General features: G+C 41.9%; 1 protein-coding gene across 1 annotated transcript in view; it reads right to left on the bottom strand.

Moving 5' to 3' along the window:
* kcnk9 (potassium channel, subfamily K, member 9) overlaps positions 1-15,061 on the bottom strand; it is a 33,900-nt gene extending 18,839 nt beyond the window's left edge. The window contains 2 exon segments of the mRNA XM_056415253.1: positions 14,409-14,919; positions 14,921-15,061. Of these exon segments, the coding sequence (XP_056271228.1) occupies positions 14,409-14,919; positions 14,921-15,061 (652 nt within the window).
* Between the last annotated feature and the right edge of the window lie 203 nt (positions 15,062-15,264).

Here is a 15,264-nt window from a genome sequence, read left to right as displayed (position 1 = left end):
TATATATAAATAAATATATATATATATTTACACGTATTTATATATATTTATATGTATAAATATTTATAGACCAGACATGGGCAAACTACGGCCCGCGGGCCACATCCGGCCCGTTAGGCTTTTTAATCCGGCCCGCCGAACTTGTCCAAATCGCGACTTTGTTTACTTCCGGTGTGCGTTGGCGCGGAAAGTACTCGTCACACAAAACCCTTCACCATGATTTGTCAATCCGTTTGTCTGTCAACATTTTGCGAAAAAAAACAACCAATGAACACTCAGTAAATCACAAGGCACCCGCCCACCACACAGGTGAGACTCATTTAGAAACAGCTGCAGTGATTTTGGCGAGCAGCGCGGAGCCTGGAGGGGCTGCAGAGGCACAGGAGGAACACGCAGCCAGAAGAGAGCCACTTGGACCGGGTAAGAGTCTTTACCACACGTTACGTGTCACGGTGTCCGTAACTTGTGCGCGGTGCTGACTAGTCTTGTATTTTACAGAGAGGATTCACCAGCGCCTACAGCTCCACCTGCCCGGCCAGCAGAGAGGTCTCGTGACACGATGTTATTATAGTGAAGCCATATTGTAAATAGTCAATAGTTGTTTTCTGTTTTCTATTTCACAACATGTATATAATGTAGATTTTTTTTTTTATGTACAATACATATTTATTTAAACAAAAAATGTAATGGTCATTTTTTATTTGCACACACCCCATGAAACTTTATCTGCAATATGAAGTCATTTCTCAGTCCCATCTTTATCATTTTGGTGAATGTGTGACAGACCACATCATTTTTACTAAAAAAACGTTAATACAAAATTTGGTTTTCCTCATTTATTCAATTCAGTTTATTTGTAGAGCCCAATTTCACAAATTACAAATTTGTCTCGGAGTGCTTGACAATCTGTGCATATAGACATCCCTGACCTTTGACCTCACATCGGATCAGGAACAACAGAGGAGGATCCCTCTCCAGGATGGACAGGTGCAATTACATGTATCTAGCATTGTATTCAGATATTTCACTGCTTTTGTGAACCTATGACCTTTGGTAAACCAATTTCAAACACCAAAACAGTTCGTCCACATGAGTAAAGGTGTGTTTTCAGAAGAGATATGAATACATTTTAAAAATCGAACTTCAATTGTCAGCTTTAGGGTTATATTTTCTCGAGTAAAGTGCTGTCAGTCTGTTTGTGACGGGTTCATACACATGCTGACCAGATGACGCCGCACATCGCCCTCAATTTAAAGACCCCTTTCTAGTTTCTGCTGCAGGCAGGATATTTAATACAGTCTATCTCTCAGGACAATCCGTCCATTATTTTGCGGGGTTTAAAACCATTAGAAATGATTGAGCTTGAGTATTTCGTTGGGTAATAATTTGTTTTGAATGTTGAAAGTGATTCCATTGATCTCTTTCCAGTAAATATTGATTACTTTAACTTTGCACCTTAAATTGAAATGTATAAAAAACAGACGCAATCTCCAGGTTTAATAAATTTACATTGCGTGTCCAAATGCTCCTGGCCCGGCCCCTCTGTCACATTTTAGAACCGAATGTGGCCCGCAGGTCAAAAAGTTTGCCCACCCCTGGAGTAGACCCATCTAAAGGAGGATCAGAATAAATGGAAAGCAGGCGAGTTAAATATGAGTGTCACAGCAAAGGGTCTGAATACTTATGACCATGTGATATTTCAGTGTTTCTTTTTTAATACATTTGCAAAAATGTCTACATTTCTTTTTTTTTTCCAGATGTGGTGCTGAGTTACATTAATGAGACGTAAAATGAACTTTTTTTTATTTTAGCTGTATATAATTCTATTGTCACTATTTGCTCCGCCGCCCTCCAGGAGAACCGCGTTTAGGATGGGGGACACTACTGGCGTCTAAAAAAAACCCGCCAATTTCATGCTTTTGCTGCGTTTTCACGAGGCAATAACTCACACACACGAGACCGCACGTTCCCCACATGGAAAATAAAGCGGTAAAGAGCAAGTGGGAGCAGCAGCGGGAAGATGAGCGACAAGGTGGAGGATTAACAGCAGGTTACGGCGACGGAGGAACTCTGGTCATCGAAAAAGCCTCAGCTGCACCCACTGACGGATTTCAAGGAAATACCCTGGAGTTTAAACTGTCAGCGCAGGTTCTCCAGGATGAATATGTGCGTGTGCATAGTAATTAGATGAAATGCTAATCTGTCTCGTGCCTGAAGCCGCGAGGAGGAGGAGCAAGCAGCTGGTTTCTGTGTGGCGCTGACTCACTGCCCGGGGCGGGAAGGCCCCCGGCGGCCAGCAGGGTGACGTAGAACAGTTGCATTGCAGAGTTCACTTGGTAAATATCTTTTAGATTCAGGAACTTAGAGGACGGTGTTTTTTATGTTTTGAAAATGAGCGAATCTGTCGTGGTATAGTTATTTTTTGCGGTAACACTTTCTACATCTATACACATATTTTCATAGCTCGATAAGACGGATTTCTTTGCTAAAACAACACTGATGTAAAAATATATACGTTGATGTCGGAATAAAGTTGTAAAACTTTAGTTTTCCTTCAAAAAGTTTAGCTTCTTAATTCATAAATTATACAACACTCGAGATGGTGATTCAAATCCTTTCAGCGTCATCTTTTTTAAATATTTGATACAGATACCATCTCGTCCACATTTGTGTATAATTAATAAGCAGACCCCGTCCTTCAAGCGAGTGTCCTTCAAGTTATGAGGTATGTACCGTCATGAGAGCCACGCTCTATGCGATGTGTTCCACATCACTATATATATATATATATATGTAAACATATATATATATACTGTACATATATGTATATATATATACATACAGGTCTCAAAAATGTCATGCATTCTGGATTCATTACAAATCTATTGCAAGCCTTTTATGATTTATTGCTGATTATGGAAAACTCAAATATCCTATCTCTAAATATTAGAATATCATGAAAAAGTATACTAGTAGGGTATTAAACAAATCACTTGAATTGTCTAATTAACTAAACACCTGCAAGGGTTTCCTGAGCCTTGACAAACACTCAGCTGTTATAAATTTTTTTTACTTGGTCTGAGGAAATATTAAAATTTTATGAGATAGGATTTTAGAGTTTTCTTAAGCTGTAAACCATAATCAGCAATATAAAAAAAAATAAAAGGCTTGCAATATTTCAGTTGATTTGTAATGAATCCAGAATGCATGACATTTTGAAAATAAAGAACTTTATCAAAATATTCTAATTTTCTGAGACAGTCCTGTATATGTAAACATATATATATGTAAAAGTATATATAAATATAAACATATGTATAAATATATATATAAATATAAACATATATATATACAAATGTATATTTGTATATATATATATGGATAAATATATATATATATTTATACATTTGTTTATATATATGTTTATATAAATTAGTGCTGTGAAAAATAACGCGTTAACTCAGTTAATTCAATTACAGGTTTAACTTGTTATTTTATTTTTACGCATTTAACCCTTGTGTTGCCTTCGGGTCAATTTGACCCGATTCAATGTTTCACCCTCCTGTCGCCTTCGGGTCAATATGACCCGATTCAATGTTTAACCCTCCTGTTACCTTTATATTTACTAACATATTTTACCCTTGAGGTCAATATGACCCCAGCTATTAAAATCTCCAGAAAATTATTAGAATTAATATTGTTTTCCAAGTTTAAGTGTGAGATACTTTATGTTTGTTTGTTGACTCCCGAAAGAACACCGACATTAAACATTGAATCGGGTCAAATTGACCCGAAGGCGACAGGAGGGTTAAATATTGAATCGGGTCAAAATGACCCGAAGGCAACACAAGGGTTAACGCATGCGCAGAATGAGCTTCCAATCCGTCTGTTGTTGGTCGTCGGGATGAAAAAAAAGTCACTTGCAAAATGAGCTTCCAACACACCACTTCAATCTGAACTCTGTCCACTCTCATGCAGACGGTCTGTTCATCGGTAATGATCCATCCGCAGGTTCACCTACGGAAACCTTGTTACGACTTTTACTTCCTGTAGATCAGGGTCTCAACACGTCGATCGCGACCTGCCAGTCGATCGCGGCGTAGTGTTGGTAGATCGCATGACATTAAAGAGATTGGCCCGCCCCCTGACATGTTCTCTAGAGCACGTCTTTGTTCTTTTATTAAACTAAACGTCTGTTGTTGATCGTATCTCCACAGCAGCATGTCATTTCTGTCTCTTCGCGTTGCGTTAACACTTATCGATCTCCGTCTCGCGCGCCACAGAGCTCCGTGCGCGCATCGGGACCGAGCAAAAAAGTCACTTGTCAATCTGTCCACCTGTCCGGGCCGGTGAGGTTTCAGCTTTGCAGCGGTGTCCCCGCCGTCCCTTTCATCACGGCCCAGTTCATGAAGAAAACCCACACAGTCAGTTTGCCTCAGCAGCTGCTAGAGGAAGACTAGAGGCCTTTAGATTGTATCATGGTGGAGTTAATGGTTGACAAACAAGAAAAATGCTCTGTTTAACCCTCCTGTTACCTTTACATTTACGAACATATTTTACCCTCGGGGTCAATTTGACCCCAGCAATTAAAACCTCAGAAAATTATTAGAATGAATATTGCTTCCCAAGTTTAAGTGTGAGGTACTTTATGTTTGTTTGTTGACTACCTAAATAGCCCTTTAAATAAATAAAAAGTTGATATTTCTGATATGTTTGACACAGTGAAAAACAGCCTGGGGTCAAATTGACCCCAAAGAACACCGACATTAAACATTGAATGGGGTCAAATTGACCCGAAAGGTAACAGGAGGGTTAAACATTCTGTTTAGGATGAAGATGTATTAATGTTCCATATGGAAGAAAACTGCTAAATAACTGCTGAGTTGCAGCACCATTGTATAGAAGAATGAATAAATGTATATATCCGTCTTTTGTCATAAATCTCTATGTTCTCACAAAATATACCGAGAATATCGGTAATATGTGATAAATCATGATTAATCGTTTCACAGCCCTAATATAAATATATATGTATAAATTGACGTCCTTGTTGAAATCCCTCCTGGTTGCCTATATACAGTATATATATATACATATATCTTTTTTTTTTTAAATCCATTATCCATACCGCTTATCCTCATTAGTGTCACGGGGCGTTGGAGCCGATCCCAGCAGACAGGGTTCACCCTGGACAGGCCGCCAATCCATCCAGGGCAAATATATATATATTTGCGCTGGATGGATTATATATTTATTGGCAACCAGGAGGAATTTCTACAAGGACGGCAATTTTGAAAGAGCTGCTTCAGCCATCAGGCGATACGTAATGGGACAGGAGGCTTATTTCCTTTTGAATATATACCCCACCTCCTCCCTCTATCCACTTACACCCCACTTCATCCCTCTATCCACTTACACCCCACTTCATCCCTCCATCCTCCTCTCTCCCGGCACAGTCGACCTCTATCTTCTCCCTCATCGTCTCATTGTTCAGTCGACACGACTCCTCTCCTCTCCTGCTTCGGAAGGACACAGCCGAGGCCCCCGGACACCAACAAGGAGGCCCAAAGCTCCCCACCCCCCACTCTCCGCTCCACACTGTCCCACTCGAAGCCCGGTAGAGCCCAGCTGTGCTCGTCTCCCTGGGCCGTCGCTGGAGTGGTCTCTCTCCTCCTCTCCTGAGAGGAGGCTCAACGAGCACAGCGCAGAGAAACCGAGAGGAAAACAGTCCGGCGACGCCGAGCATCCACACGGATCATTATATTCCGCCTGTTTCTCTCAGATTACCTCCGTTTTGCTTCCTCTCGTGGACGCTGCACGCCTCCTCCTCTAGAGGATGTTTTAAAAGGTCGATTCTACTTTGAGATACAGACAAGCGTTGAGACCACCAGGGATCAGGAGGGCAGTGTATTGAGGCTGGATGCAGTGGCTTTAAGGGGCCGATCACCGGGTGAGATCCAAGCTCAATGAGCGGCGCTTCCTGGAGCTCAGGCAGTGGTATGAAGTTGGAAGTGAAATTGTAATTCATGACAGATTTCACTTATTTGCCTATTTTTTAGAATAAAACATCAACTTTGAAGAGGACTTGCTCCTGAGAAGTTAAGCAAACCACAGTGACTCTTATTTACAGGTAATTTATACACTAGATACAATGTCTTTTATAAATATGATGTTACATTTCTGCCACTAAATCCCCATAACTGCAACACTGTTTCTTTGAGAGTACATCCAACCCGACTGCGGACTATTATGAGCGTGAAATGAATAATATAAAAATTGTAGAAAAACTGCATCGCAGGAAGTAGAAACTGTTTTATTACTCGGCTTTGTTTTCTCCTCCCAAAATTTGGTATATTAATCAATCAAACTTCTATTTAGCTAGATTCATCTGATGGGTACTTGTTTCTATAACCCTTGTGTTGCCTTCGGGTCATTTTGACCCGATTCAATATTGAACCCTCCTGTCGCCTTCGGGTCAATTTGACCCGATTCAATGTTTAATGTCGGTGTTCTTTCGGGAGTCAACAAACAAACATAAAGTACCTCACACTTAAACTTGGAAAACAATATTAATTCTAATAATTTTCTGGAGATTTTAATAGCTGGGGTCATATTGACCTCAAGGGTAAAATATGTTAGTAAATATAAAGGTAACAGGAGGGTTTAACATTGAATCGGGTCATATTGACCCGAAGGCAACACAAGGGTTAAGTGAAACACATATAAGAGGGTATACATGTATATGCTCTGCATTGCATCTTATCCAACAGCTGTTTAGGTATTTCACGGAAAACCCAAGATTTCAACAAGCTGCTGACGCGAAGAGAAACGGACTAAAGAGCCCAAAGTCGGTACGATGCATCCTCAGGGAACCATGAAGGTCTCTGTGCAATTCTACGACGATCCGTCTTCTACTTGCTGAGATATCGAGTTCTGACCCGAGAGACGGATCGACGAACCGAAAGAATAAATGTTGAAATGAAAGCAGCGCAGGTCGAGCTAGCCTGACGTTTGGTCTCTGGAGGGCAACCTACAAACCTTCTGGATCCTATATTACCCACAATGCACCACGACAGCATCTTCACACCATGCGTGTATCACAAAGTCACCTTCGATGACATCATCAGGGTTATTTGACAGACAGTTTAAAAAAACAACGATATATAACTTTCTTTCAGACTAATATCTTTCATAATTTCTTGTCTTTTGGGGCTAAAGCAACTTCTTGATCATATATTACCGACAATGCACCACGACAGCATCTTCACACACGTTTCCGATGTCTTTTACAGTCCACGCGAATATACAGATAATGTACCGAGCCCAAAATAGAGATAATAATAATCACCTCGATGACATCATCAGGGTTATTTTTTGAAGATGTTGACAGCCCCTTTAAATGACAATAGCTGGAGTTTTTTTTGTATAATTATTATTATTATTATATATATATAACTTTCTTTCAGACTAATACCTGACATTATTTCTTGGCTTTTGGGCTCACGCTGTGTCGTGCACATAGGGGGTCTCGTTTAAAGCCCGGGACCCCCCACAGAGACCATCAGCGCCGTGGGACACGTTCCCCCAATGGATCCGCGTGGAGAACCTCCATCGAGCCTTCAGGCAGAAGTAAATCAATAATCTACTGGCAACCGGGGCGAAAAATAACTGGAAATAATGTTTCAATGAGAAAACCAGTCGGACATTATTAACTGAGAAAGAAGTCCGGCCCAGCGGGCGTTGGTCTACAGCACAGACGGGGAGGCAAAACCTCAAGTGAACAAAACCCACTAAACGTTAATCATTGATGGAGCGTCGTCAAGGTGATGTAACACCAGCGTACACAATCTGATTTATTCAATGTTAGAAGAAACTAACGTGAAAAAAACAAACCGTTTGAAAGTCTGGAGGAAAAATACTGATAAATATTAATAATAACAATAATAATAATTTGAAATAAGAACTAACATTTATTACTGAAACACACTCAAACGGTTGATATTGAAATTGAAAATATTCATCAACAGTGTATTTTATATTCAATTATATATTATTATATATAAGAAATTCTGGAGGAAGAATACGGTTAAATAAATAAATATTTATAATTTAAAAAAAGGTTAATTATTAAATACGTTTTTATTTAATTTTTTTAATTATTTTGTCGCTTACAATTTTTTTGTGGGGTTCTTTTTTGAACTTTTTGAATTTTTTTTAATTAAAAAATGTAATACTTAGACACTCATACGGTTGATATTCATCAACAATGTATTTTATATTCTATTCTATTTATAATATTTTGTATATGAAATTCTGGAGGAAAAATACGTACAAAAAGTGTTTGTCATTAAAAAAAAAATTTATATTTTATATATTTTTATTTTTGTCATTTACAATGTTTTGTCGCGTTCTTTTTTGATCAGTGAAACTTTTTTCAATTAAAAATGTAATACTGAGACACTCATATGGTTGGTATTCATCAACAGTGTATTTTATAATCTATTCTATTTATAATATTTTGTATATGAAATTCTGGAGGAAAAATACGTTAAAAAAGTGTCATAAAAAATATATATATTCACACCGGTTATGAATATCTTTACAGAATCCTTCTACACCAAAGCATCACAGAGATATGAGGAGATATTGTCTACAATGGCTCCTTTTGAATGAGTCGATTCGTAATACACAATACTCTCTTTTTAGTGGACATTAACCTCGTAATGTGCGTGAGGCAAAAGTCCAGAAATATCCATAAGTGGCACTTTGCTGAGCGGCGTGATGGAAACTGAGACCGCCTCTTCATGAGAAACCATTAACTCATCGCAGAGGACGAAGGACTCGTTCAGTTTAATTTGCGTGAATAATAATGTTTTTTTTCGGGGTAATTAGCATTAGCTCCACGGTTGGAAACCTGTCTTGAAAGTGTTTTAAGTTCTATTGATATGTTATTAATGTATTACATTTACTATTCAACAATCAATTTTTCTATTTAAGCCAATTCCTTGTTGTGTAGTTCCAGTGTCGGCCTGAAGGGAGAGAACAAGACGGAGGTGAAATTGGGCCGGCGGGTGGAAATTAGCCGGATGTGACCGAGAAGAATGAACTCATTAAATAAATTACATTTTTTTAATGGACTTTTTGTATTTGTTTGAAAAAAATAAAAATCAATTAACTTTAATTAATTAATTGATATTCTAATGATGTGGTTGGAGGTGACAACCACAAAAAAGTCTGTACAATTAATTTTAATTATCAGGGAACATATCCATTAAGTGTACACACACACACACAGACACACTCACAGACACAAACACACACACACTCACAGACCCACACACACACAGACCCACCCACACCCACACAGACACACACACACACACACACACACAGACACACTCACAGACCCACACACACAGACACAAACATACAGAAACACAGACACACCCACACACACACAGACACACACAGACACAAACACACTCACAGACCCACACACACCCACACAGACACACACCCACACACACAGATACAAACACACAGAGACAGTCACACCCACACAGACACAAACACACACACACACACTCACAGACCCACACACACCCACACAGACACACACACACACAGACACACTCACAGACCCACACACACAGACACAAACATACAGACACAGACACACTCACAGACACAGACACACACACAGATACACACACACAGAGACACACACACACACACGTTGATGTTTCCAGACATTTGGCAGAGATGGCTTTCACCTTTTAAGCTGTCATCCGTCTCCCGGCAACAAGAGAACAAGAGGACCTCGACTCCGGGAGAAAGGTGAGTTTTTATATGCACACTACTCCTCCCCCCCCCCCCCAAGAACACCTTGCTGTCATCTCTAAGTGTCACACAGGTATAAATGTAGTCGAGCTGCTCCGACTCCAGTCTCAGATTTCCAGACGAGTATTTGTTCTTTTGAAGCTGGTTTACGGAGGTTTGATGATGATGATGATGAGGATGATGATGCCGAGCATCTCCATGAGTTCATGGCTCTGTGAGTAAGTGTGTGTGTGTGTGTGTGTGTGTGTGTGTGTGTGTGTGTGTGTGGCCTCGGATCCTCAGTGCAAAACACATGCCGGAGATTCTGCATGGAGTCGTATTGCAGCCACGACTTACACCATCATGTCCATCATCTTCATCATGTCCATCATCTTCATCATCTCCATCATGTCCATCATCTTCATCATCTCCATCATCTTCATCATGTCCATCATCTTCATCATCTCCATGATCTCCATCATGTCCATCATTACATTACATGTCATTTAGCAGACGCTTTTATCCAAAGCGACTTACAATAAGTGCATTTCAACCTAGAGTACAAACTAAGAACAACAAGAATACAGGAAGTAACATTTCCTCAACATAGTCGAACTACAAAAGTACCATAAGTAAGTGCTATCTAAGTGCCACTGAAGTGCTAATCTGTGTTTTAATCCAGATATAGTCTGAGATATAGATCTCCACCATCTACTGCTAATACTGCTGCTACTAGTACTACTACTGCCACATCTGATACTCCTACTGCTCGCCTACGACTTGTACTGCTGCTCCTCCGACTGTTATGTATTCTGATGATTCTGCTACCACTAGTACTTCTGATTGTACTGTTAACACGACTTGACTTCTGCCTCCCTTCAGAGATTAATCCAGCAACATTCAGCTTTTGGATGCATTCTGAACATTTTATTTGAGAGACTTTCGTATATATGATTTAAATCCAATATGTTATCTACTCTCCCTTAAAGTGTTACGATGTTTTATTCAGTTGGAGAAGATTTTATTGGAGAGAAAGTGCTGCGGATGAGCTCGGAGCATCAGGTGATGCATGTGGCTCTCTGTGCTGTATTGTTAAACATCTCCTGAGGTATTTGGTCTTTCTTGTGAATTATTTTCCACACACAGCTCATCGTTGACTCGGCAACAAATCCTTTTCTTTATATTTGCGGCAGAGTTTAATTTTTTACAGGAAGTGGATTTCAATTACTTTCAAAATAATAAATATTTGGATAAATCGATTGCCGGTGCGGTGCGGTTGAATACATCCGGTGTACAAATGTCCCCCAAAGGCATCAACAGGTGAATCTCCGGCTGTTTGAAACGATACCTGCAAACGGATGTCGAGCTGTTAGATGAAACGACTCGGCCTGAGGACGTCTGGACGGACAAGCCAATCTCAGGAAAAGATATCAAAGTGAAGTCATGAGGACACTTTCCTGTGATTGTCTTAAACGTCACGGTCGTCAAAGAACATCGGTTCCAAAAACCCTCGAGTCGTTTCTCTTTCTGTGCCGAACACGTCGTAACGGCAAGAATATGACAGGAAAAAGAAAAAGTCAATTCAAACTGGCTTTTGTTTCCGATCTGCAGCGAGTCCATGTGGGGTCGCGGGGCCTCTTTTATTTGTTCTTTATACTTATTCCCCCTTTGGGCAGATCATTAAAACCTATAAAGTTGCTTATCATCTAAATGCTGATGATATCAAAACGTCTCCTTTAAACCCAGTGAGGCCTCCAGGTGAACCAGCCTCATCGATGACAGCAGTAATCAGCGTTTTATCAGTTTTTACTTATTTGTTTTATTGTGTTTTTTACCTCACCATCTTTTACCTTGTATTTTACTTTGCTCTTTTAACTGTTTTAAACCCTGTTATTCTCAATTTGTTTTAATTGAATATTTTACTGCACTTTGTGACCCTTTGTCTGTGATAAGTGCAACATAAATAAACCTTACAGTAGAGCTCAAAGAGGCCAATATGGTTGAAGGATAATATTCTGTACTTCATCTCCGTATTCTGGACATTCTATCGGTTCCTTCTGAAGACTTTTAAAAACATCTCATGGATGGAAAATGTCATTTTCCAAAATAAGCGAAATGGTTTCCTGAAGTTCTTTTTTTTTCTCGCAAATGCTGCTCAATATTTTGGTATTTGAAAACGTAGCACTGAGTCTCAATAAACTAACTCATTCATTGTAATATGAACTCCAAGTGGACGGATTAGATCACGGATACTTCTCAATAGTTTCTGAACAACAATGGAGATGGAAAAAAAGTATCTTGTATGTGCACACATGTAATAAAGGTGATTGTATAGCTCAGAGGAATACAGATGAATTATGACTCGTATGCATATTTGGTTTTGTTGTTGTTAGGAGGATCAGTTCCTTGTTGGTTTGTGGTGTTTTAGGGGCGTCACCAGACTCTTCCTTTCAAGTATAAAATAGGATTACATGAGATGTTCTTGATTCTCACTGAAGGTCACGGGATCAACACGAGCAACAGGGTTTCCTGCAGCTGAGTCCACGGGGGTCCAAAAGGAATCGCCTCAAGCCTGGAAACCGAACCCTGAACCCGCTCCGGGGGAGTGCGCTGTGGCCCGACCCCGCATGACGACCCCCCCCCCCCTCTGAAATGCATGCGTGGAGTGTGTGTGTGTTTCTATAGGAGGGATATGCCAAGAATACATTGACATAGCCCTGTGTGTGAATTACAGTAAATTACACATGAAGCATCCTCTTTTCCCCAAAAATTCTTATTACCTGACAATATTGCGCCATGAACGTGTTCAAGATGCCCATAGAACCGCCCTCTGAGGTGTAATGAGGTGTTCCGCTGTCGGTAAACAGAGTTTCACATAGTTCACAAGTCTGAGAACGTGTAAAACTGAAACACCCCATGGAACTCGCTTCATTCTTCTCGACGATGTAGAACAATGAGGACAGCGTGAGGCTCGGGACTCGGCTCCAGTGAAGGAAACAATAGAGCTCGTTCATCCTCAGGAACACTGTAATCTGCAAAGTGACACCTGTATAACACCTGTAGTAACGACTGTACAACAACTGTATAACAACTGTATAACACCTGTATATAACCTGTTTATAACACCTGTACAACACCTGTATATAACCTGTTTATAACACCTGTACAACACCTGTATATAACATTTGTAGTAACATCTGTTTATAACACCTGTACAACACCTGTAGTAACAACTATACTAACACCTGTAGTAACACCTGTATAACACCTGTTTACAACACCTGCATAACACCCATAGTATAACCTGTAGTAACACCTGTAGTAACACCTGTAGTAACACATGTCCTGTCCACCTTTAATCTACCACATGACAACAAGGTTCCTGATGTCAAACCGTGACAGAGCCGTGGTGGTGCATATAAAGCCCCCCCCCCCCCTGTCCCTTGTACCCACTTCACGATGCATGCCACCGGCTGCAGCCATATACAACAGAGGCTCCACCCCCTCCTCCTCGTGCAGGTCGTCCCTCTCGAGTGTCGGTCCTCACCTCCACCAACACCGCCTCAGTGATGGAGGGACAGCCCTTCTCTGTGACCTCTGAGATGGAAAGGTCGCGAGAGGTCAAGTAGAGAGGTCATGAATTAGGGGTGTGTGTATAGCGCACGTGTGAGTTAACTCAATTAACTCGGGTTAGATCCAAGCTTCTCTTGGTTTTTACAATCCCGGAACAGTGTGGCTCCGGCTCCACAGAGACGAACTCGGCGCAACCCTCAGCCTGAAATACATCTGGGTGACGCAAATATGCATCACCGCCTCGCGCTGATGTCACGCGGCCTCTTCTTGGGGAGGGAGAGAAATTAATGTATGAAAACATGGATTAATTCGTCTTTATATAGTTTTTAGTTCTCATAGTTTTTCATTTTCAAAAAGAAACCTCTCAAACATCAAACCAGAGACGTGCACATCGAGATCTCTCCGGAGAGACACGAGTGAACTCTGGCGTGCGCGCGCCGGCTCTCCCTCCCGGAGGAGAGGAGCTGTCCCCGTCAGCACCACGGGACGCGCCGCCGGAGACTCGTCCTCCTCTCCCCGGGCACCGGAGCTGAACCCCGGCGTGTCTGACCACCCACCACCCGCTCAGAGCCCGGAGCTGCGTCTTCATCCAAAAGTTGCATCATAACGTGACTACACACACAACGCATTATGGGACGTGTGTGTGTGTGTGGTTTCCAAGTTCGCCACGTCATTCAACCCAAATACCGTGTGTAGTGTGTAGTGTGTACATGTTTACGACACACACATTTATGTTCAACTCCCGAGTGGCAACATGTTGCTTAAAAACAACAACTTTATCTTCAGCCTCGCGGGTTGAATTCAAAGATGTGTAAACAGATAAGAGCTTTTTTTGGCATTTTATTCCCTTTGGAATGTTTTCATCGCCATAATAATATTACTAATAATAATATTACTAATAATCATAAACCTCGTCCTGTTGCGCCCTGGTGCCCACGCGCCACTGAGCGGCTGCTCTGGTGATACTGGTGTTATACTGGTGTTAGTGATCGGACTGGTGGGTACCGGGAACTTACCGATGGTGGTGATCACCGTGATGGCAAAGTAAAACGAGCCCGCGAATTTCCACTGCACGCCGGCCCGGTGCGGCTCCGCCTTCATGATGATGTTCTCCAGCTTGCGGTAGTCCGCCGCGCTGATGTTGTACTTCCCCTGGAGACGCTTCTCCACGGCTTCCAGCTGCTCCTTCTCCAGCATCTCGTAGTCCGACTCCAGGGCGTCGAACACGGCGGCGCCGACCAGCAGGTACGTGAACGTGCACACGATCAGGGACAAGGTCCGCACGTTTTGCCGCTTCATGGCCAACAGGAACCGGCGGCCGAGGGGCTCATGTCCCCTCGAGTTCCCCGGGAAGGCGCAGCAGCGAGCGGGGTGGTGTAGGTGATGGTGTTGGGGGGGGAAGCCGCGCGGACAGCGCCCGGAGGCGGAGGCGCAGAACGGTGCGCTCCGGTGACAGCGGTCGTGGCAGCAGCAGCAGCAGCAGCGGCGGTGGAGATCCCCCACCTGGTAGTGATCCCCCCCCCCGGTGGTGGTGGCAGACTCCCAGGTCCTGCTCCTGGTTCGAGGAGAGACACAAGAGGCTGCTGGATCGCCTGGACCGGGAGCCCTGCAGCCGGAAGAGCCTGCGCAAGACCTGCCCAAACCAAGTCCTCCCGGTGCGCAGTGCCATCAACACTGCGCGGCCAAGATCGCCTGTTGGTCTTTTCTCTTCTTCTTCTTCTTCTTCTTCTTCTTCTTCTTCTTCTTCTTCTTCTTCTTCTTCTTCTTCCCTTCCTCAAGTGAATGAATACAGATGTGAATAAATTCGTCCAATCACATGGATTATTTCCCTTGTTTTTATTTGACGCTGGACTCACTTTATCTTTAAGAAAA

The sequence above is a fragment of the Pseudoliparis swirei genome, chromosome 1 (genome assembly GCF_029220125.1).
Source record: "Pseudoliparis swirei isolate HS2019 ecotype Mariana Trench chromosome 1, NWPU_hadal_v1, whole genome shotgun sequence".
In the NCBI taxonomy this organism is placed as follows: Eukaryota; Metazoa; Chordata; class Actinopteri; order Perciformes; family Liparidae; genus Pseudoliparis; species Pseudoliparis swirei.
This window is presented reverse-complemented; position numbering and strand designations above follow the sequence as displayed.